The sequence below is a fragment of the Adiantum capillus-veneris genome, chromosome 4, assembly GCF_014529385.1.
Source record: "Adiantum capillus-veneris isolate H3 chromosome 4, ASM1452938v2, whole genome shotgun sequence".
Taxonomy (NCBI): domain Eukaryota; kingdom Viridiplantae; phylum Streptophyta; class Polypodiopsida; order Polypodiales; family Pteridaceae; genus Adiantum; species Adiantum capillus-veneris.
The window spans coordinates 115380737-115406299 of NC_140934.1; the positions used below are offsets into that span (position 1 = coordinate 115380737).

Genomic DNA, 25563 nt, shown 5'->3' on the forward strand with positions numbered 1-25563 from the left:
GATATTCCGCTTAGACCAATGATGGGGGCAAGAGCTTTTGCAAAATGGGGGATTGATTATGTCGGACCCATTTCACCTCCTGCATATAAGACTCATGCACAATACATCGTTGTGGCTACAGACTATCTAACAAAGTGGGTCGAAGCAAAGGCAACTCAAAAAGCAGATGCCAGGACCACGGCACAATTTCTATATGAATACATCTTTGTACAATATGGATTGCCAATAGAAATTGTGATTGATCGAGGCACACATTTTATAAATGAAGTGATAGAGATCCTTCTAGATGAATTCATGGTAATCCATAGGAAATCAGCCCCGTATCATCCACAAGCAAACGGACAAGCTGAAGCAACAAACAAAACCATATGCACGGTCCTTACGAAGATAGTATCTGAGTCGAGAACTGACTAGGACCAGAAGTTGCATTCAACATTATGGGCATATAGGGTAGCATATAAAACATCAATAGGAACGACCCCATATAACATGGTTTTTGGGCTAAATGCTATCTTACCAATAGAATTCTTGATTTCAACCTTAAGGGTGGCTAAGGATCTAGAGTGGACAGGGCACGAGCTTTCTGATAGAATAGATGACCTGGAAAAGCTAGATGAGCTTTGCCTAAAAGCAGTAGCTTCTATCTACGCTCAAAAAAGGCAACAAAAGGAATTTTTTGATAAGCATGTGCAGACTAAAGAGTTTAAGGTTGGGGACTATGTCCTAGTTTACACTCTGAAACAGCATGCTAAGAAGGTTAAAAAGCGAGGGATGGGACCTCTGGTGATTAAAGATCTATCATCAAGTGGAGCCGTCAAGCTTGCTACATTAGACGGAGAAGAAATGCCCAATTGGATTAGTGGATGCAGAGTGAAAAAGTATCTTTTGCCGCTAACCCAAGACATGCTTCTCAAAATACATCAAGAACAGCTGCGTGTCCAGAAAAAGAAAAAGATTGTGGAGGAAGCGCAAGCCGAGGCGAAGGAAAGAATGGAGAAAAGAAGACTACTACGTCAGAAACAGCGCAATGAAGGAGCAATACGAATAAACGCAGTCAGTATAACAGAAATGGATAATGACAAAGAAGAACCCATCATTGAATGCAAAGTAGGAACCAACCAAATCAAAGCCAGAGCACTATTGGATTCAGGAGCTCAAACTAACCTACTTTCACTCAGTTTGTATAGACAATTGACAAATGACACTAAATTACAAACTACCAAGCAAGAGTTAAAGAGTTACTCTGAGAATTCAATCAAAACTGTCGGATGCACAGTTTTACATATACAGATTACCCAGTATGTGTATCCTCATATGTTTTACGTGGTTGAAGACCAAGCTACACAACATCCATTATTGCTAGGACAACCATGGCAGAAGCAATACAATGCAATGATTGACTGGAGTTCTAAATCAGTGCTTATCAAATACGAAGGTGAAAGTCATTCAGTTAAGTTCACCAAAGGAGCAGAGCCAACTCCAAAGGAAGAATACAAGAACAAAGGTAAACAACAACCAGAGAAAAAGAAGAAGCAATGGCAACCAAAAGTTTCTATACAACTGGATTGCTCTTCGACGAGGAACTCTCAACATTGGATAAGGAAGACAAGCAATAATATAACAACTCAACCTTGGGAAAAAACGGAGTCAAAGTTGGTATGGAGACCAAAAAAGGTTGTGCCAGAGAACACAAAGGTGGAAAACAGAGTCTTCAATACCAGACAACAGAGTGATTCCAGACAATCAAGGACAGTGAAACAGATCTGGATTCCATAGAAGTTCATGACGGCACAAAGCTATAGCAAGCAAATTTGGATCCCAAGGATTTGTAAACAGGAACTCCCTTCAGTACAATCCACGGAAACTCCTAGGTATTTCAAGGCGAGGAAATCAACACAAAGAACAAAGCAGGTTTGGGTCGCAAAGAGTTTGTGGCAAGCACAAGCGAAGTGGAAGCAGATTTGGATTGTGAAAAAGAACAACCAGGTAAAGAAGAATCCATCTATTGATTCTACTACCGAAGTGCCAAAACCAACCCAAAACCCGACCACCAATCCTTCAATCAAACAAAGAGCAGCTTTATTGGAAAGACTGTTGTATCATCGCTCTACAATTGCATTGGGAACTTATGACCAAAACAAGTACAAGGCTTCGCCCACAGACACTTCATAGTCGTCCACGAGGGCTCAGACTAGGAGGGGGGGGAGGTATACAGGTATACAGGAGCTACAAAGCAGCTACAAACGACAAAAACAAAGAAAAACAAAAATTATATTACAAGGACAGTGTCTTACATGATTTCGCAATTTTTATGTTTGATTGCGGATATTGATAATATTTATGCCCTTATATACCTTGTTTTGCAACAAGAAGAGATCAAATGATGAATTTGGGTCTCTAGACGTGTAAATATCATTAAATAAAAGTGTTTTTGGAGCTAAAAAGTGAAAAAAAGTGGTAATCCAAGTCCAAAAATCACAAATAAGTATATATTCATCTACACAGGGTTACCATCTATTTATGGTGTATGTTTGGAATTTTTTGGCTTCAATTTTCTATTTTTCTTTATTTTTTATGATTTTCTTAATAAAAGTAAAAGAAAAATAAAAAAAGCAGGTGAAATGAGATAGGAAAAAAGAAAAGAATAGACGGTGATGGTCCTAATGACAAGGGCAACCCATGGTAAAAATTGGGTACAATTCTGGAAAAGTTACGGAAAGCCCGAAATGACAGAATTTTGGCAAAGTAGACAGATTTCTCAGAAACAGGTCAAACGGAGTCCAAATTGAGAAATTTCAAATCCTAAAGTGCATTTCACGACGAGATAGGAGCACATGTCAAATTTGGTAACAAGTGATCCGGGAAGTCCGAAGTTAAGTATTTTTCACATCACTTTCAAGCTCATTTCCACTATTACCTTCTTGGAGAGAGCAAAGAGCACACATGAGCATCCAACCTTCTACAGCCTTCTACGACTGCTACGAGAGCTCAGAGGACACCAGACATGAGAGGTAGACTCGTTGCCATAAGCTTTTGATGCTTATCATTAACTTTTGACGCGAAAACTGACCAAAACCGAGAAACAAGAGCAGACGGGGAATGCGGTAGAATGCTAGGTAGTGGCACAACCGCCTAACCAAACCTTGCAAGAACTTATAGGTGGGTTACCCTAGTATAGAATATGGGTTTCTAACACTCAAAGCTCGAGAAAGAACGACTGGAAAAACCCTAGGTCAACAGAGCCTGCAAGAGGCAAACAGGAAAAAGTTGTCGAAATGACACAAAACTTCTCAGGAAGCTTAACAACATCGAGGGCAATGCAACCATGGAGTATCTCCAGGTTTGGACCACCAAAAGTGGATCAAAACAACCGATTCGACGACAGACACACAAAGCGTCATTTTGGCATAACGGCTGAAATTGACGACCGAATGAAATGACACTTCACAAGCAGCTTCAAACATACATGGATGACTTATGTTTGCAAGCAAAACCCAAAAGAAAGCTAATTCACTTACCGATGGTGAAAAAGACGCTTTCGGACAACCAAAAGGAGAAAGATGGAGAACGGGGAGCCAAAGTCAAGTTCAACCAAATAGATGGCTTCACAACATATCCAATGAGCTGGAAATGCAACTCTCGAGAAGAAAAGTTGAAGAAATTCAACTCCAAGGCAAAAAGACGACTTCGGAGACTGAAATGCCTATAAGGGGGCTTTTTAGCTAAACTGATGACTTTTTAAGTTGAAAACTAGTTAGCAGGGCTTAGGGCACTAGCACAAAGCATTCTTTGCACAAAAAGACCAACATTTCAAGAAAAGACATCATACGCGTATGATGTCTCACAGCATGAATTTCACATCCATTTCAACATTTGAGTGCATAGCCTCATTCCACATGTTAATCACATCCTATGAACCAAGTATCATGAGAAGTGAAGTTAGAAAACCCAAGGAAAACCAAAAAGACGCAAAGTAGGCCATAAAATTGATTTTTGGTCCTAATTTTGTCAAAATAACTCCAAACTCATTGAAACTTTATAGGATTGTTGATTAACACATCTACAAGCTATCTGGAACCAAAAAGCACCATTTTGACACAAAAGACATCATACGCGTATGATGTCTATTTGCACTTACAGAGCCAAAACTGCTCATTTGTCATCATACATCCATTATATATATCTAATACATGCTACATATGAAATTTGGAACCATTTGGTCAAGAGGATCACCCCATTAGCCCAATTGAGGGAAAATCCTTCACCTAAAGCCTATTTTTGGCCCAAATCCAACATACTCAAGTCCAAACCAAGATTTGAGTAGAAACAGCCCTTCACTAGTACATGGGGAGTCCACAGAACCAATCCCATGCAAAATTGATGAAAAAGACATCATACGCGTATGATGTCTCCATAGCCATTTTTAGCCCAAAATCTATCCAAACTTCATAAATCCACTGAATAAGCCTATCTAAAGTCTAATCCAAGCTTATAGAGAAATTTGATCCAAAAATACATTAAAAGACATCATACGCGTATGATGTCTCACTATGTGATTTTGGCACCTCAGGGCTTCAACCACCAAACAGAAGTGATCTACATGCCATTTGAAAGTGAACCACCAAGTTTTATCCAATTTGGATCATAAAATCCAAATCCCTTTCAAAATTTTGCCAAGAGCCGGAACTGGACTAAACTGGCCAAAACTTGACCAAATGGGATCCAAACTCAAATCCAAGCATATGATACTCATGTATACACTATCAGCTACAAGCACAACCAATATGAAGTCATTTTGACACAAAAGACATCATACACGTATGATGTCTCCAGCATGATTTGGAGCCCATTTTGCATATTTTTTTCACCTACCTTGCATCCTTAGGCCCTGAATAGCTCATGTTTCAATTTTCAAGTCATTTGAATAGTTAAAAGCTTCATTCCGGCTTTCAGTACTAAAAAGACGCTAACTTCTGAAATTGGAGTTACAGGATCCATGGATTCCGCCAAATCATCAGCAACGAAGAGAAAAAGACCGACAATCAAAGATGCTCTTGCAGAAGCGGAACCCTTTGACATTCCAGCAGAAACCCTCAAGCCAACCAAAACTTGGGTGGAGGAAGCAATATTGGAGAAAGAGGGAATAAAGATCTACCAGGGGACTTTGAGAGATCCTCAAGGACAAGCGGTGGATGTACCGATGATCCCATAGGAATTGGTAGATTATAGAAGGTCAGAAGACATCAGCAGGTACCTGGAAAGGGCAGACTTGCACAGTTTCTTCACCTCGAGACCATCAGGTGTGGATACAAGAAGAGTGTACGAGTTGGCAACATCCATTCAGAAGGATGGAAAAGCCACATTGACAGCCATGGATGGAGAGAAAGTAGAAGTACAGATCACTCCACAGCTCATTGCAGACGCATTGAAGCTGCACAACAAAGGGATCTCGGCCAGGGAAAGAAGGGAGGCCATAGAGGTCTCTGGGCCCAAGAAGCAGAATGCAACCTATGGAGATATGGCGGACCCAAGAGCGGCAACCCTTTGCCGACTGTACAACCAATTTCTTCATGTTTGCAGTAAAAGACCGCAAAAGTATACAACACCACCCCATGCCATTGCAACCACCATCACATGGGCATTAAAGAGCAATATGCCAAAAGAGGTGAATTACGCTCAACACATCCACGAGCAAGTAATTTCCATGCACAACGAGAAGCCAAGTACATAGGAGGAGCAGAAATTCTGACAAGAATAGCTTATGAAGCTATTGGAGCTAGAGATCAGTGGCCAAAGGTTCCCTCCCAGAATGAGTGGCTTAGAGAAGCCGACGAGGAGGAAGAACAGCCCAAAGTATCCAAGAGGGCATCCACAAGAGCATGCCGGAAACTAGAAGTAGTTTCAGAACCTGCAGAGGATGTGGACGAGCCGCTTAAGAAGAAAGTAAAGAAGAAGGTTGCTCCCACGCAAACCAAAAGTAAGAAAGCGGCAAGAATGGAAAGACTAGTGGACCAGTTTAGAGCGGAAAGAGCTCTAAAGGGTGACTTTGAAGAAAAGTGGGTGCCAGACCCCACTAAAGTCGGAACTAGCTCAGCCACGCCACATATTGATCAATACGATCAATATATTAAAGCTTATGAGGAGTCAAAGGCTATTCTAGAGCAGCAACCTGTCGAGCCATACACTGAAGAGGAGGTACAGCAATTAAAAGATGAGCTGAAAAAAGACGACAAGGGGAAAAGGAAAGTAGATGAGTCTACTAAGCCTCAAGAGAAAGATGGGCAAGCGGACAAAGGGAAAGCCAAGGAAGCTGAGGACAGATATCCCTCTATGACTGATGTACCATTCCCTAAGAAGAGGGAAAAAATTATGGAGGAGACCACAGTAGAGGTGGACACAGATGATTTGGAAAAGCCAGAGGCCGAGCCCAAAGAAAAGAAGATAGATCCAGTTCAGCAAAAGAGAAATGATTATGAGGATCTGGTAGAGATAGGATACACCAAAGAAGAGGCCCTTGAGGTAGTTTATGGGATCACCCTACAAAAACAAGATGAACGGAGAGGAACGGAGGAAAAAACAAAGAGTAAAAAAGAAAGTGAAGAGAAACTGTACGAACCGAAGGTACTAGAAGAGCCAAATCCAGTGGAGGTGGTGGCAGAAAGAGCTTTAGAGTTGATAGATGATGATGAAAAAGACATGCACATGGTGCATGAACTGCTCAGCAAGATAAAAGAAAGGTCCAAGGCAAAGGAAGTAGAGATTGAGACAGCCAAACAAAGGGAAGCGGAGTTGTAGAGAAAATTAGAGAATGCTATGACTGAATCTCAAAGTCATAAAGCATCACTCTATGACGCGGAAAACGCGAGAGACGGCTTGATACTCCAGCTAGCCGAGGCTTCAAGAGAAGTAACAAGTGCACAGGAAGCAAGGGAGCGGATAGAGGATGAGTTGGAGGCGGCCAAGGATGAGCTCATTGAGCTAAGGGAGAGAGTCGAGCTCCAAGAAAGAACAATCACTAGACTCAGGACTACCCCTAGAGCTAGCAGAGCAAGAACCGAACAAGAGGGAGCTATCATACCATCTTTGGAAGACCAGGTCCGAAGCATACAAAGAGAGCTGAGATTAGAGCAAGTGCAAAGGTTGCACATTGCGGAGGGATCATTGGCCGCAAAGGAGAGGCTCACATTAGAAAATCAAACACTACGGATAGAGAATGAGGCCCTCCGCAAACAGCTCCAAGATCTACAAGAGCAACAAAGAAGAGAGACAGAGACACCACAAGAAGAATCAGGTGGAGCAGCCATAGAGCTACCAGAAACTGGAGAGGCAACCACAATTGAAGATCCAGCCCCAGCTCAAGAGGTGGCCTCGACTTCAAGAATCTCTGAAGAAGAAGAACAAAAGCTCCATGACCAAATAGAAAAGTCAGCAGAGGAGAGTGCCAAGGCGGAAATGGAATGGGAGAGGAGACTCCTAATCTCCATTAGACTTCAGGGACTAGACACAAAAGTGCTCCATGAACAGTGGATGCAACCCAGCCTGCCTTTCCCTTTGATGAAATTTGAAGTGCTAAAGACGAAAAAGAGAATAGAGGAGGAGCAGTATGTCGCTCTTTACGAAGGCGACATCACAAAGGAGGAACAATCAAAGAAGATAGTAGATTCACAACCTAAATGGAGGAAAGGTTGGCTGAACAAATACCCAGCCTACCTCATCTACTTGGTGGAGGCACCAAAGGAGATTCGGGAGGATGCAACCTTTTGCCCAGTGCCAAGAGTCAGAAACTGGAAAGAGCATGGCAGGATTGCAGAAAAGAAGCCAAATTGGCTTAATTATCCCAGGATGCCAGGACCAAAGGCAGGAGAGAGAATAGGTAAAGCCTACATGGTGAAAACCCTGACGGGCACCATCAAGCTCTTTACTGGCTCTCCTAACCTTTCATGTCAGATGCTCAAGAAAATCTGCAGGACTCTCTTAGCTTGCATTCAAGTGTTCGCGCCAGATAAAGCCACGACCTCGAGTCTACTATCGACGACCGACACAGTGACTGATATGATGTACGATCTTTCATTGCAGCCTTCTCCAAAAGTGTTAGTCCTCCTATACCAAAGGATTATGTTTTTGCCTAGCTTCCACATGCAAACATTCGAAGAAGCTTTCTACACCTGCTTTTTCACCCACGAAAGCAAAATATTCGGCCCAACCTTGACCATCGGCAACCTACGATATGAATCACATTTGCAGATGCTCAAGACGACAGGACTTTATTGACCAAGCATAAAAGTCATGTCAGGGACGACATGAACGCGGGGGGGGGAGTGTTGAGCCAGCAGAGGATCACACCCACATTTTTGCTCACACTCATCATTTTGTAACCATTGATTGTAATAAATGTCTTTCCGACATTAATTTTGATTTGAGCCATTCATTAAGTAACGGGACTCAATTGAGTTTCCAGCTTGTAATCCCGAAGTAATTTCACTTGCTGATGTAATTAGTTAGAGATGTTCTCACCTCCAAGGCTGAGGTATATAAGCCAAAGTTTTTGTAACCTAGATTCAGATTATTAATCAAAGTGAGTTTTTGGAGCGCCGTGACTGTGTCTGAGAGAGAGAGAGAGAGAGAGAGAGAGAGAGAGAGAGAGAGAGAGAGTGAGAGAGTCTTATCTACTTGCTACGCGAGCTACGGAGCTGCCATTGGAGAAGCGACACCGCCATTGTGTTTGCAACGGCGAGAGCTACGCACAGATACCAAGAGTGCGCGCTATCGGCTTCTATGTGTGGTAAGTTTCTACGAGCTTCGGTGTGAGTTTTCTTCCAACTCGTGTGTCGGAATGGAGCGTGCAGCATATCTACAGAACCACAATGAGTAGAGCTACACATTAGTACCATCGGGGTCAAGTTTTGATCACCTGTATTTTTCAGCCTGTCTTCATAGGCGTTTACCGCACGGAGTGGTTATAGGTTGATTTTGCAGTTCAAGTCTTTAGGGTGTTGTTCTTACCTAGTGTATAGACTTCCCCTTGAGTTTGAGATCGATTCAATGATTCTAGATCCTGTTTCGTATAGCATTCGTTCGTAGTACGGATTTCAGTCACTTGCATATTTTAGAACTTAGATTTGATTTCTTTAGTAGTGATTGTCATTAGAAGGTTGAGTAGGTGATTTGACACCCACCTAGTTGTTTCCATGCGCCTGCGGGTCAAGCTCCGTCCTCGTCTGACAAATTCTGTTGTTGGTTGAGTTCTCGCTATTTAGCTTCCACTAGCGGCGTAACCGCCTTAACATCCACCTCTTTCGCTTTCCTTGCCTCTTCTTGGGCTTCTTTCAGCTTGAGGGTTTCTGCTTCTTGGTACATTTTTTCTAAAGATTCTGTGGGATCTTCAGCTTCTTTTCTCGTGTGATGCTTTGTCCTTGGGCCTTTAAGTCCACTAGGCACCCATTTTTCTGGGTCCTTCCCTTGTGCTTGTCGACTACGCTGGTAGGCATGTTTTTCTCTTTCAAAACGAGCTTGCTTTTGCACTGGCTCTTCTTGGTGGGCGGCCACAGCTTTTCTCTTCATCTCCTCTCTTCTTGCCCTCTTTTCCTGGTTATCAGAGCTCTCGCTGCTGTGCCTTTCCGATGAGCTTTCAACCGATTCTTCATCTGATTTATAAGATCTCTTTGCTGACCTTGTAGCTCTAGGAGATGGTTGTGCTACCAATATCCATGTGTTTTGGTCTGGGGCAGGCGGTAGGTTGTCCGCCATGCCGATGGCATGGTATGCTATCCTTGTCAAGACTTCTGGCGCACCCAAGTGATTGATCTTCCCTTCTTTCTTTGTGCCCTTCAAGGTGGTCAAGACATACTATGCGTGGTCCACCGGTTGCCTAGTTGTTGACTTTAGAACTTGTGTGAAAGTGGTGGCAACCGCGTGATTTGGCGTGGTGTACCTTGGCCCGGCCTTTTTGCCAAGAAGTGGAAGTGCTGGTGGTATAACCAGGCTGGCTCTTCCACTTGCTTGTGAATTAAATCTGCAAAGGTAGCCGCATCAGTTTCCTTGGTAAAGGTACCTGCCATTTTCCTGTCCCTTGCCTCATGGTCATTTCTTCTCTGGGTATGTTGAGTGCTTCTGCCACTATATCTTTGGTTATTACCACTTCGACCTTATTTCCCTGCGTGTCAGATATTTGGGCAATTCCATCTTCTTTAATAGTGGACAAAAGCTCGTAAGATTTTTGAAAATCCACACCGCACGGTTCTTGTTCATAAAAGTCTCTAAGTCCTAGCCTGCAGCGGTTGGCTCTTTGGTCTCAGGCTTTGCGGCAACTTCATATACTTCCTTAAGTAGGAGTTGCACTCGACCTGACGTCCCTCTTCAAGCTTGAATCTGCTGGTGAAGACTGTGGTATGATGCTCTTCTAGTTGTTCTTTGGAGAGATAAGCTGCCTTGGCGGCTTTGACTGAATCTGGATCCAATTGATATGCGGGCAATTCTTGTAACTTTTCTTTTTGGTTGAGCTTTTTCTCGGCCCTCTCTGCTACTTGCATGGCTCCTGTTTAGTGAATAGATTAGCATAGTTAGCCGATTTATCAGAATTTTCTCTGAAATGTCCTTTAGTCTGAAATGCTGACAATTTTGGTCCAATTTGCTTCAAATCAGTTTTAGAACAAGCATAGATGCGTAAAAACATGCAAGGAACAAAACTGTAAAGTCAAAACAAAATTTTGCAACCAAAATAAATAATCGCGATTATTTACAGCTGAGGATTTTTTTCAACTTTTTGCAAACTTGGCATCACAAGCTTGAAGTATATACCAAATACATACTCTGAGTGAAATGTGGGTTCATTTGGATGCATAAGGTGAAAACGGGAGCAGATTTTTGCTTTAGGTCTCTAAAACAGTAGATATAAAGGAAATTTGAGATTTTGAGCTCTAAATTGGTTCAAATTTGGCTAGTGGGCTTAACACATCATGTACTTTGGATGTATGATGGCAAAATATCATAACTTCTCCAATTTGGCTAGGAAGTAAATAATTGCGATTATTAACTTTTCTACCAAAATCAACATTTTTTGGTGCAAACTGGTTCTAGGCATTGTATAGACCCGGTCTATGAGATATGAGGTGATTTGGATCAAGAAATGTTGTCTATAACCCAAAAATTTGCTTACAAAGACTTCTTTGTGTTTTTTTGGCAATTTTTCAAGTTATAGGTACTCATTTTGGCTCATACTTGATTTTTGGCATGTATTAGGTGTGTACACATGATAGGTGAGGTGATGATACAATTTCCAAGCAAAAATAGTGCAAAAGTAAATAATAGTGATTATTTACAATAGTGATAATTTTTTTGCAAAGCTTATAAATTTTGACCTAGACACATTCTATACACCTAAAACAAGTCCTAAATTGAACTTGGTCAAGTTTGGTCATGTCGGCATCACTTTGGGTTTTGTCGACTTTGAAATCACCGTTTTTTGTGACTACACTGCCTGTTGGGTTGGTCAGTCAACTTTGAGGCTTTGGACTTGTCCGCAACATATTTGTGAAGCAGCTCATCCAATTCTGGCTCATTTGGAGTCAGTTTGACCTTGTATGTCGAATTTGACGCTTTGTAGCCTTCGAGCCGTTTTCTGCTTTTCGAGGGCTTTGCTTGATTGATTTCATTAAACCAATCATATACACTGTATATGAACCTCGTAGGCAAGCTATCTATGGAGTCAGATCGGAATTCTGGCATTCGTCAAAAACCTAGCTTTTCTATTGTGCACCCCCTCGACCCCTGCCGAATGGTCAACGAATGATATAGAAAGGTTCTATTATGTTAGGGCATGCTGCAGTATGTGATTTGGTCGAGCTGACAGGCCTCTATGGTCAGTTCTTGGTCGTAGGTCTTCGTGCACTGCTCGATTTCTAAGGGTTTTTTTCTAGCTACCGGCCGTACAAAATGGCTCATTGACGAGTAAAGAACTTACCCCTCATGTCTCGTGTGAGACGGCTCTGAAAACGGGCAACTGTGGACTCCGGAAAAGAAGCGTGAAAGAGGTCGAAATCTCTCTCTGCAAAGGCTACAAGTGGAAATGAGGTGGTTTTAACTTACCTTGGATATCTATACCCAAACTTTCCGAACCAATTTTCCCCATATTCCTCTGTTAGTCCTACTAGGCCGTGAAATCTATGTTAGACTCAAAAATTTCCCTCATCGGATTTCTGCAACTCATTCTGCAAGAATTTTGCAAAAGTAGGCATGGCCGCCTAATTTAGGCTCCTCGCTTCTATCTTCTGATTTCAATGAAAATTTTTGTGCTTGTCTACCTTGTCTTTCTGACCATCATCGTGTCTTCCGTTTTTCCATCTGAGCTTCCTTGCTATTTATTATTAATTTTTGACCTATTTATTTAAAAAATCAAAGAAAATAGCAAAATGCTCTAAAAAAGTAAATTGTAAATCCAATAATTAAGAAAATCCATTGAAAAACACAGATTTATTGTTTTTTGTTGGATTTTTCTATTTTTAAGTCTCGTTATCAATAAAAATGATGAAAAATACCCAAAAAGAACTATTTTTTTATGATTTTCTGATAGTATATACACTATTTACACTCATCGAGAAGATATTATCAATGAATTTTTCCTTGATGATGAATTATAAGGGCATTATTAGGTAATTTTGTTAAAAAATCACACGTTAACATCGAACTTTTTCCTCCCTCTTCAAACATTGCCCTTAACTACTTAGTACTTAGTGCCCTTCCACCCCTCCTAGATGGCGTACTCCGGGACGACTGTATGCATGGGTTGAAAAATCGTGTCTATGCATAGTCGTGGTTGGCTCTACCATGCTTTGAAGATCAATGCAATTCAAACCACTATGCTGTGCAAGAGCTGGGTCTTGAGTAATTAACTCAAGGGTTTCTGATGTCGAGGTTTGTTGCTGATGTCTTCCAAAGAGCAAATCTTGTAGCTTGTGTGCTCTCTGTTTGATTGTACCATCAGGATACTTCAGCACGCTGATTGCTTGAGTTGTTGGTAGCACTTTTGACTGTTGTCGAGCTTTTTTTCGCAATTGGTAGCTTAGTTTGCTTGGTGCTATATGGTGTGGTGGAGTCTTTTGAGACTTAACTCGCCATTGCTTGATGGGTTTTACGGTTTATGGAGAAGATAAGTGCTCCTTTTTCTTCCAAACCAATTTCATGTTAGGTTTCTTGCTTGGAGATGCTCGTCTCTGTGTTTTAACCCTTGGAACCTTCTTTTGTTTTGTCGATGAAGTTTTAGGCACCCAGATCTGAATCGGCTTATCCTTAAGCTGTGCTTTTGGTACCCAAATTTGCCTGACCCCTTGCATGCTACTTGTAGCATTTGTTTGTTGAGGGGATGGAGAAGATTGACTACTTTGTGGTTTGGTCTGTCGATTGCTTCCTTTCCATTCCTCTTTGCTTGGTGCAATTGAAATAATGAGTTGCCTGCCTTTAGTTGATTTGTATCCCAATCTGGTACTGCTTTGTATGTCTGCATCCAAGGAATTTCATGAATCATCCTCTCATTCATGTGTTCATCTGGTAGGCATACAAACTAATGAGGACATGAACATCCATGTACTATCACGTTCAAGTTGACTACTCCCAATGTTGGGGTTGGCTTCTTGCTGCATCCCTTGATTATCGTTATTCCTGCTGTCAATGCTTGACTTGTTGCCTTCTTGTACTGGAATAACTTACTGCATTTCCTCTAGCTCCTGTGTCGACTAAGACATTGGTGCTATGATTGTTGAGCTGTACTTTGATGCGCAGGTCCATTCCATCTAACCAGTCATCATTTGCTGTGAAACTGCACCTTTAGGTAATTCCCATTGTCGGTCATCTATTTCCAAAGTGTTGATGGGAATCGGTATCTGTTGATTCTTGAGAGCAGCTTTTCGTTTGAGTACCCGAAGCTGAGCTTCCTCTTGGGCTTCATCAATAACCTGCTGTCGTTTAATCTTTCTTTGCTTGGTTGCATGCATTCTTTCTAGCAATTCATTGGTTAGCGGCAAATTGTATTTTTTTAAACGACGTCCACTAATGCAATTAGCCATTGGTTCACCATCTAGGGTGGACAATTTTACTGCTCCACTTGGAGATTACATCTTCAATGATAAACTGTCCGTTTCCCTTTTTCTTAAACTTGGGAATGTGTTGCTTAAGGGAATAGACTAAAACTAAGTCCCCTTTCTTTAAGATTTTTGTAATTAAGTGGGAGTCAAAAAACTGTTTTTGTTTCCGCTTTTGTGCATAGATGTGAGCGAGAGCAGTTAGCCTTTGCTCATCTAGCTTTTCCAAATCTTCAAGTATTTCTGACAATTCATGTCCAGTCCACTCAAGATTTCTTGCTACCCTTAATGTCGACAATAGAATTTCTATTGGCAGTATGGCATCAAGTCCATAAACAAGGTTAAAGGGTGTAGCATTTGAAGCTGTTTTGAAAGAAACTCTATAAGCCCATAGAGCAGCATGGAGTGATCATCTGTCAATCTCTGGACATTCATTTTTCCAGTGATCATCTGCACCACAATTATGACAGTTTTATGTTCTTGGCTTAATCATGGGTCTTACCATGGGAGGTCTGACATGTTGATTAGCTACATAATACATTGGTGCAAGCTCTGGTGGAGCATAAGTCACGATTTCTTCCATTGGTGGTGGATGTGAATTATATCAATCTTCTATCATTACTGTAGATGGACTAGGCTCTGCATAGGATGTAACAGGCACTAATGCTTGTTCATCTATGACTCCTTCAGAGTGCATGTACTTTATAGGCACTACATTATGTCCTGGATATGGAGGTTGTTGTCTCAACACAGGTTGAGGTCTTGCCATACCCATTGGTAGTCTTTGAGCTTGGGCCATATTAAGCTGATATCTGTACATGGGTTGTCCTTGTGACCTCATGGGCACGTACTGAACATTCCCATCATACTTTGGTCTGAAGTAGCACTCGTGGGTCTCATGGTTGGTCCATTTACCCTCAATTGCACACCATTTATGTGGCCTAATTGGTTGTCCCTGTTGAGGTATCCCTTTGTCCTGGTCCCCTCATAGGTGCTTTTTGCATGTTGTTCATCATGTCGTTCATCCTTTTGAGCATATCCTCTATGGTTGAAAGTGATGTTGCAGCAGCCGTTCCCACTTGTGCTGGTTTAGTGGACACTATTTTCTCGCTTTGGTTATCCTTAGGGACATCTTCTTCGTTAAAAATATCACAATTGTCTCCTAAGTCAATAGCATCTGACACACACTCTTCTAGGGTTTCTGGTTTCTGATGAGGTGGTTTCTGGTTTCTTTACATTACTCTCAGATGATCTCTCACGGTGTTCATCTCTTGGAATGGTTTCTGGTCCTTGTCCCAATATCCAATCCCGTATGGAATACCCTTGGTATTTGATTTGTTCTACCTCCTAAGGAGCCATCATAACAAAGTTGTTGTTATAACAATCCCTAAATAGGTAGGTCGGTAGGTTCCCTGATCCCTTATCCTTGATCTTGAAGATATAGATGATCTTCATGGCCATTAGTTGTCCTGGTTTGGCATGTGAAGTCCACAAAAGATCTTTTGTGTTTCTATCTTCCCAACAATAGACTCCAATCCTAGGATTATCCGCACTAAGCCGTTTCAAAGGCTTCAAATCTACTTGATCGTATCCAGACCATGCCTTGATATTGTTTTAATCATATTTGTTGGAAATTTATTACGCTTATCGCATGTAATTCATCTCATTGTTGTGGATTCTCTATGAATAAGTTGGTTAGGAGCTCGTTAGTAGGAGACACCTTCTCTTTGCATATGCAACGCATGCATATGAACTCTTGATGCATGCAACAAATGCATATGAATTCATAATCAAAATCTAGTTATATATTTGATACAAAAACTTTTCTTTTTACATCATCCAAGGCATATCCATGTTGTGGAATCTCTACGACAAATAATATTACAAGATTTTACTACTACTTTAATAACATCACGTGCATGGCATGCAAGAGTGCTCCTATTCCGAGATCCTTGCACCATAGTTACACTACCATAGAGTTCACTCTAATAATTTTCCAAAGCACAATATCCAAGGTATGGTTATGAGCTCTCTAAGGACGTGTAAGTGCCAACTTGGATTAAACTCTTAATGAGGGTGCACTCTAGCACATGACCAAGTGGATGGACATCATCCTTCATGAAGGAATTGCATTGAAGTGGGGGATTCAGTATTTCAACCCACACGAGGAATAGAATGGGTTTCAACTCCGACAAGAACCTAGGTGAGCACCTAAAGAGGCTGACTTCTGAATTCCACAACATCCATCGTCGTGTACCAAGGATCTTAAAAGGCATTTTTTGGCATATACATGAAGATTATTAAAAAGACCTTGAGTAGCACTCACCTATACCTCTTTTGGTAAGCCAAAATTCTCGTTTCAACATGGTATAACATGTAGCAGAGAGCAAGGTCCGAAGAAGTAACCCACAATTGCTCTTGTTTCATAGTCTACCCATTGCTTCTTGATAAGATGCAAAGGTACAAACACCAAGGGAGTAGGAATGTGACAATTGCTCTTGTTTCATAGTCTACCCATTGCTTCTTGATAAGATGCAAAGGTACAAACACCAAGGGAGTAGGAATGTGACAATTGCTCTTGTTTCATAGTCTACCCATTGATTCTTGATAAGATGCAAAGGTACAAACACCAAGGGAGTAGGAATGTGACAATTTGTTGGGATCTCTTTGTTGCTGGCTTGATTCTTGGGTTGAACCAATAGGGTATCTCCATCTCAATACCTTGAGAGGGAGTCGAAAATATCAAGCGAATGTACGTGTGTGCGCTTTGCCGCCTGTATTAGAGGTTGGGAACTTGCTTGTGCACTGTGTGCGAGCCTCGAAAGGCTGCAAACACACAACTAAACAGTCCTAGCAAGCTGAAACAAACAATGGTTTGTCACTCGCCGCTCAATGCTTCCGTCGTGAAGGATTCTGTGCTACGAAGAAGAAGGAGACGTCGTCGATGCCGCCACAATGCTCTCTCTCTCTCTCTCTCTCTCTCTCTCTCTCTCTCAAAAGCATACACACACACACACACATACACACGTGAGCACACGAAGGAAAAAGAGATAGAGATGGAGCAAGAGTACTTCTTAGCTTGCACCTCCAAGAATGAGGATTTTTAGGTCAAATGGACCTTTTATAAGAGTTTGACTCATTCACACATGGGTGCCCACAGTGGTCGGTCGTTGCAAAACTACTATAAAATTAAGATAAGTGGTGCGCCTCTCATCAACGATCACCTACACACCTATTGGACTGACAAGCCTGGTCCATGACTCAATCAAATAAGTAATAAGGCGTCCGTCCTCGAAGGTGATAGGGTGTCCGTGAGGGTTAACATGCCCCCCTTCCTGATGTAGATTCCATCCTTGAAAGCTATTGAGATAAAGCTCCTTCGTCAAGGTGGAAGAGCATTTGAGGTTGAATGCCCTTAGCCTCCTTTAATCAATGCAAAATCAACCAAAATTGGCACAGTAATTGCATTCTCATATGCATATGTAGTTGTAGGCACAGGTAATAAAATATTAAACAATTTATTAGCAGTAAAATATTAAACTGTAATATTTTCAAACGCATAAGCAATTGTAAAGATAAAAAACTAAACAAGTATGGGGTCGCTAATTTAACGGTCGAAAGGGACTAGAGGTCAACTATTAATACCATGGGCAAGCTTCTCAATTCTCTTTGGTCCATTAAGTTGTTTAATCGCGAGAGCAAAGTATTTTATGTTCGAGGACTAACTAGAGGCTATACCTAGAAGACCTTGTAGTTAAGCTATGGTAAAAGGAATTGCTCATGAAATCATCGCCTGACTTATTCTCTTTTCTTTGACTCCCCAAATTTTTTTCACATTGATTCAATTTTTGATGTGTGTATTTATTTTGTATGCTTTGGGCTTTATGCTTTTCAAGGAAAAGCGTCCACACTGGGAACCTCTAGGGCTCTAATACCATAGGCAATACATGTGAGTGAAGTACCAAATCAAGATGGGATTTCTCTTCCGACTTAAGATTTTACATTGTGGCACTTCTGATTTTCTTATTTGTTTGTTTTTAACATTTTAATTTTGTAACTTTGGGGGGGTCATATGACATTGTCCTTCCCAGGCTCATCACACTAGTAAACTCCCTTTATAATGCTTAAGCTAAAGGTCAATAGTGACTAAGCCCACTACAAAGCCCTAGTACATTGCACACAATGCTGTCAAAATCGGATTAAGAATCTAAAGTAACCATTGATTATTATAAAGGCATTCCCCATGGTATTAAGAGAAGATCTCTAACTCCTAACTTGGTCAAACTAGCTTAATCAGACTGTTTGATTCGGAAACCTAGACAAGGGATTATGACAGAAAATTATGTAGAATCTGATGTTTAATCTAAGGAAATGTGATGAATATTGTGCTACCAATCACATTTAAAGCAGACAAACATTGATGCTAAAAAAAAGACAAGAGACAATGCTAATGGACAAGAAACACCTGTTCGTGTTGATGATCGCGCTCAATTCGAAGAGTGAACGAGAGAAAGATTCCATGAAGTTCAAAATCATAACAATGGCAACGCATTCCTGTACACACTAGAAAACATAAGGAATACCTCTAAACAACATAAGGAACCATAACCTAATTATTCGCACTCCCTAGAGAGTCAAGGGAACAGGATATTGAATAGATGGGCGGGTAGCCCTAGGTCTAAATCCCTATCCTCGTCATCATCGAGAAAAACAAAGTCAGACCATACGTGCCATCCGTGTAATCATGTAACTCGTCCTCATCATTAGAGGCATAAATGTTCACTAAGAACATCACTAGACGTCTATAGTAATCTTGATCAAGAGGGTAAGCTTGTGCAATTGGAGAGACGTCCTCTAATAAGTATAGATCAGTCGTAGTCAAGAGACGTATCAACCATTTTAACTCCTCTAAATTCCTCTCACACGCTAGCGTATCTACCAAATCCCATTCACATGCAAACATCGGATAGACTATGTGAAACACTTGTGAAAAGTAAAGAGGGTACCTCTCACCCAACATAGGAGTGGATGACTCTAACGTACTAGCCATATCTATACACACAGATAGATGATGGTTAGTGTGCAAATATTATAAGGGTCATGTCAAAAGATCGTTTTCTTGTGCATAGTGTGTTTTTATGATTTTGGGTCATGTACTAGAACTTGTAGGTTTTTAGCTTTTTGTTTGGTGGCTCTTGTTCTTTTACTTTTTTAATTTCTATTTTCTTGAGTATGTGTATATATATACATTCCCTAAGATTGGAAGATTGAGAGGTCACAGAAGAAGGTTAAGAGGGGAGCAAGTGAATGATGGATATCAGCAAACACTTTCCCCTTCCTTTGGTAGATCATACCTTTTGGAATGATGTCATCACCTTTTGAAACCAATTGTTCCAAGTTGTCATGGGTGAAGACTTTGACCCATAGTTGCTGACCGCCCTAGGTATTTCATCTAATTGCAAAGGTGGTAAGGTACTCTCCCATGATTTTATTTGCAACGTTGTTATAGATAGTGAACTTACAACGGGAGGTGCCAATTATTTCTTGTCTGTATAGATATCTACAATGATAGGTGGAGGTTGTGTCAAAATGTCATAAAATATAACATCTAACTTTACCAAATGATTTTCTCATATTCAACTGATCATTTAATATGAGAAGATAAAAAGGGAACAAGAGTTAGAATATAAATACGTGCTTTTAAACCTATCTCAATAGGGGACCGAAAAGAAAAATGCTTGCATCTGAATAGTGTACAATTGTAAAATACATTATGTAAACTACCACCTTTTTTAAAAAAAGATGCTGGGGTAAAATTTCCACTTATTAGCCTCTGTGCCCACCCTTTCAGAGTTGTCCATCTGACGGGCCTTAAAAAGAAAAGGATCTGCTATTTTTTTTCCCCAACCCTACTCTTAGACCTCAGCACGTGCCTCAAAAGTATATTCTGTCTCTCTCTCTCTCTCTCTCTCACTCACACACACACACACGCACGCACGCGCGCGCGCGCACAGACAACCGCGCAAGTCCGTCTCTTGGACTCGCAGACACGCCCGGGATTTGGACGAGCGAATCGAAAGCCTGGTTTTAGGGCGCCTGGAGTAGTCATGATCAGCTTCAGTGGAGTGAGTGGGCCTCGAGGTTTACGTGAATGCTGCTTTTCGCTACCTGGCTATGAAGCGAGGGCTGAATGCTTGGCCGCTAGGGGTGGGCATGAAAGGAAATTTAACAGATGTTTTTCTCCATCATTGTCAAGAAACGTGTCACACAGACATGAAGCTCAATGCAGCAGTCTCTCCGTGAAGGCATCAGACTCAGACTCAGGCAAATATGGTAGCAGATCTGAAGAGTTTTCTTCAAAAGGAAAGAAGAGAAAATCAAGCAAAGCAAGACTAGCTCGCAAGGATAGAGAGCAGGAACCCCTTATTGAGCTTCTCAATGAGGAACTTTTACTGGCAGAAACAAAAACGACCATCTCTAAACCCGTTGAAATGGTGGATGGATTGCAGGTAGAAGAGGTCCATGGGAGCTGGACAGATGACGATAAACACCTATTAGCAACAGCTCTTGATAAATTGGAAGCTCTCTGTTTGCATGCTTCGGCATTAGAGCAGTGGCATGGCTCTTGTTTAGTCAATGTCCACAGGTATTATGGCAATCTTTTAACGTTGAATATTTATGGTCTTTACTTGTAAGGAGAAAGACATCATAGTTCAGATGATTCGAGTTCTTTTTGTGTTAGATGCTTATGGTCTTTACTTGTTGTGAGAAAGGAGAAATACATGATAGTTCGATGTTTTCTAAGCATGTAATACACATATGCAACAGTTTTATAGTCAAATACTTCCAGAAAGTACCTGAGAACTTCTTTTCTCCGTCACTTAACATGCTGATGTATTTGCTGCTTCGGACCTGTTGATTTTCTCTCTTTCATGATCATTTGCTGAGGCCATTGGTCACAGCTATGGTCTTGGTTAATGGTTGGCAAGCACAATTTTTTGTTTTATTTCAACTTGCCAGTTGTAGAGCATATAAGGGACAACAAGTAGTGTGTCGTGAGCTTCTTGAACCTTCAGAATGCTAGTGACTCTAAGGTGAAGCTATATCTATTGATCTCTGTGGCGACTAAATGGGTTATGACGACGATGCAGGAAGTATCGGAGAAGTGCACAAAATCTCCTGCACTATGTGGCTGTAAAATCAGTGGATCTTAAGGAGGTGCACTCATCTCTCCCAACACTTGGTCTGGCAAGTATTGAAGGAGTAGAAGGCCATGTTATGGCAAGTTTAAGCCGAACCATTGGTGCTGCGCGTGCTTTATTTAGGTCTCTTGCCAGCGACACAGATGCGATGACAGGAGGCAACCATGGAAGGAGCTTGTTTTTGAAGGACAAGAAAGACATTGAAACCAATGTCACTGTTGCGCATGAGGTGTTACCGCCCATATCTGTTCGGAGAAGCAAACTCCAGTTGAGTCACAACACTATAGCGCTATTTGGCCCAAGAACCTCTCAAAGGAAGACTTACATCATGGTCACGCTATCAGAAGAGGTGATTCAAAATGAGGATGCTGTTTTGGACCTTATGAAAGCAGGAATGGACATTGCTAGAATCAACTGTGCCCATGGAAACCCTGCAGCATGGGGCTCTATAATTCAGACCGTTAAACGTTGCTCCCAAATGCTTGAGCAACCGTGCCGCGTGCTAATGGATCTTGCTGGACCAAAGCTTCGTACAAGCCCGTTTCCAGCAGGTCCTTGTGTGCAAAAAATAAAACCACATCGAGATGGATTGGGAAATGTTACACTTCCAGCGCGCGTTTGGATCGCCCTATCAGGTACCCCTGTTCCGGAAGGAATGTCAGCAGATGCAATAGTTCCAGTGAAAGGTGATACTTGGCTTGGCTCTCTTCAGGTTGGTGATAAATTAAGGGTCCGCGATGGGCGAGGAAAGCAAAGGCAGCTCATTATTGCTGACAAGGTTATGGGGTCACAAGGCTTAGGTTGCTGGGCAGAGTGCTTTGAAACTACCTACTTAGAATCAGGTGCAAAGCTGGAGCTTTCAAATAAGAAAGGAAGACTTTCTTTTGGCCATGTAGCTGATTTGCCTCCTTTAGAGCATTTTATCAGGCTCAAGAAAGGAGATATTATTGTTTTGACAAAAGAAAGTTCTCTTGAAGAAGCGAGTTTATCAGACAAAAACGAAGCATGGATCTATAGAATACAGGTGTCCCACACCTTTGGTCAGCTGTTTGAATCTGTAAAACCTGGAGAGCTTATCAGATTTGATGATGGCAGGATTGAAGGTGTCATTCGTGGCATCACATCATCGGAAATTTGTGTGGAGGTGACATTTGCGGATGAAAAGGGGACGAAGCTCGGTGGCGAAAAATCCATAAATCTACCAAACAGTAACTTGTCTCAAAAGGGATTGACTGTCAAGGATATGGTTGATCTAGATTTTGTGGTTGGGCATGCAGACATGGTTGCTCTATCTTTTGTGAAGAATTCGCAGGATGTGCAAGCACTTCAACAAGCATTGAAGAGAAAAGGAGCCACAAACATTGGAGTGGTGCTTAAAATTGAGACTAGAAGTGGTGTGATGAACCTTTCAGAAATCCTACTTCAAGGAATGAAGAGTGAGAATCCTCTGGGTGTGATGATTGCAAGGGGTGATCTTGCAGTTGAGTGTGGGTGGGAAAGCATGGCTGGAGTACAGGAAGAGTTATTGCATGCTTGTAAGGCAGCTCATGTCCCCACAATTTGGGCTACCCAGGTGTTGGAAGGTCTTACTAAGCAGGGGCTCCCTACTCGACCTGAGATAACCGATGCTGCTCTAGGTGGAAGGTAACTTTCATGGATGTTTAACTGTTTAGTCTGTGGGTGTTGATGGCTGCAATTGGTATACAAGTGAACATTTGAATGTTCTTTACACACGGAGACACCTAGACCTTTACACTCCTTTGTCTGAGCATGTTTGGGGTATGTGCATGTGAATACGCGTGTGTGATGCGCATGCTTGCAGGTGTATTTGTGTGTGTAGTTATAAGTTGTCAGATGATAACCAGACGCCAAAGAAAGACAAAAAACTAACCAGTAGATTAGCTAAGTAAGATAAAACTTAGGCAGAAGTGATGTTGTTGTCCATTGAGGATAAAATGGGGGGCACTGGGCAGATTTATGTAGGTGCCACATTGCCACTCCATTCCCATTGTTTGCCACTGGTCATATCAGTACATTTGACCCTGTACAGTTGTGGGTAATTTTCCCCTTGTTATCACCAGTATTTTCGAGGGATTTCTTTTCTTGGATCAATACCATTGATCTCTTTGGGAGAGCCTCATATGACTTCTTTTTCATTTTTTTGTTTTCTAGAATACCAATGTGAGCCTTCACCTTGTTCTAGTAGTGTGAAGGGTAAAACCTTGTAAACAGAGGGGAAGCAAACAAAAACAACATACCAGACATAGTGCAGACAAAACACAGGTACATACGCATCACCACACACTCGCAGGCAAACACACACAGACCAGGACAAAAAAAGCGAGCAAGAGAAAGAAAGAGAAGGGGCGGGGGAGGGGGGGGGGGGGGACAAAATATTCTCTTGTTGCTTGGGAGGGAAGTAGCTGTGGTGAGGAAGTGATTCTCCACATGGTGAGGCTCAAAGGACTTCATATGCTAGAAGAGGCTGTTGATGAAGGAGAGAAGAAGCTTGATATGGCTCTCTCTCCAGAGTTTAACAAGGCTCCTGGGGGTATTAGTATACCTTCATGTGGTTCGGACAGAGATGAGATGTCTCAAGCTGTGCTCATGAGGCAGTATGCGATGAATTTTCCACCTTTTGGACTTGACTAAAATGTATATGTTAGGAGATCTGAGAGATTGAGAACCAAGAAATAGTCTTTGCTATTTGGTTTTATGCTTTATGGAATATGGGATCACTTTTCTTTGGTGGCCAGCATGTTCTGTATATTTTAAATAATCTCGAGGACTGTGCCCTTGAGATAAATTATTTAATAGAAGATTATTGGAGAGAGAGAGAGAGAGAGAGAGAGAGAGAGAGAGAGTTGCTCTTTTCTTTTGCCAGGGCTGCTTGCGTGATGCTAAATAAAGGGTTCCATGTACTGAAGGCGGTTTATACTCTCAACAGAATTCTAGATAACTCTGTCAGCCCATGGTGGGATGTTTATGCAAGTAATCAACCCTTCGGCATTTCAAGCCTTGTTGATTAGGCTGCTTTTGCTAGCCCTACAGCGGGGGCTCCTGTCAAATCGGTGGAGTCCGTTGTTTCCGGCAAAGCAAGCATGTCGTTTCAAAATGCCGACCATTCCAGTGGCTACCAGAGCTAGATACCTCATGAGATGCTCCATGTACTCTGTTGCATGCAATTCTTCTTCACATGCTAACACTCCAAAATTGAATGGAGTGTTTATGCTTTTTGTTGACAAATATATATTTGTAATATAACCCCTACGGCATGGATATTCTGTTGTCAATCTGCCTCAATTTCGGCAGTCCAAGCGTGCATGATTACAATCAAATTAGAAGTTCATGGGTGCTACGGGGATTGAGGTCAAGCTTGAATCCCCGTTGTCCTTGGTCGCTCATGTATACCAAACCAACTAGCCTACCCCGTGCATGAAGCAGAGAGATGTGGCTTTAGTGCCAGGTTTTTATTTCCAAACTTTATAGAATGTTTCCAATTGTGGTTATGCATTACATTGATTCTATTATTACAAGATTACAGGGCTAAGTGCAATGGCTGCTGAAAGCTAGGAACTTGCGTCACTGAGCAAGTCTGAGGAAGAAGAAGAAGAAGAGAATTTGTAATGTCATAGGGACAACTCAAAGAGACTGATTGTTAAGTTTATAAATTTGCTCGGTCCAGAGAGAGTGAGCCATGTCTCGCCAGGCTTAAAAAATGTATAAGCAATAGTCATCACCACTTGCAGAGATTACTATTGCAATGTGGTAGTTTCATATCTAAATTGATACCTGATCTGCTTAAGGCACTTATAGTAAGGCTAAAAACGATATGGGAGAGCTGAGAAAATTGGACTGAAAAGCAATGTAGAAAGACAACTTAGAAGGCGCACTTGAACAAGACTTCTTGTGGTCAAAGTCTCAAGTTGCAATTGCTCTGGACTAAATCAGGGTTTACTAAATATATCATAAATTGACCAGTGGGAATACCATCACAACACTATATTACTAATTACATGCCTGGATGAGATGTTATCTTGTAGTTATTGAGTCTGTACAAGATGGTGTAAAAAGTTGGAGCTGCAATGCAACAAGAAGAAATCTAAAGCTACTAAATATTGATTTGCGAGTGAAGATTGTATGAAGTTTTGTCAAGGGTGTGCCAGTGTTTAGAAACACAGCAATGAAAGACATGCCCAAATGAACACATTCACTAACAACGTTCAAATGCAATGTACCGTAGGGATGAGAAATGTAATCCATGTGTATATATATATATATATATATAT

At 41.5% G+C, this 25563-nt stretch overlaps 1 protein-coding gene across 1 annotated transcript; it reads left to right on the forward strand.

The window, feature by feature from the left end:
- The first annotated feature begins 20008 nt into the window (after positions 1 to 20008).
- LOC147459848 (pyruvate kinase family protein) lies at positions 20009 to 24790 on the forward strand. The gene is made up of 3 exons (XM_086511041.1): positions 20009 to 20718; positions 21224 to 22918; positions 24159 to 24790. The coding sequence occupies exons 1-3, from the start codon at positions 20180 to 20182 to the stop codon at positions 24301 to 24303; spliced, it is 2379 nt and encodes a 792-aa protein (XP_086367167.1). The 5' UTR covers positions 20009 to 20179; the 3' UTR covers positions 24304 to 24790.
- Positions 24791 to 25563: the final 773 nt, after the last annotated feature.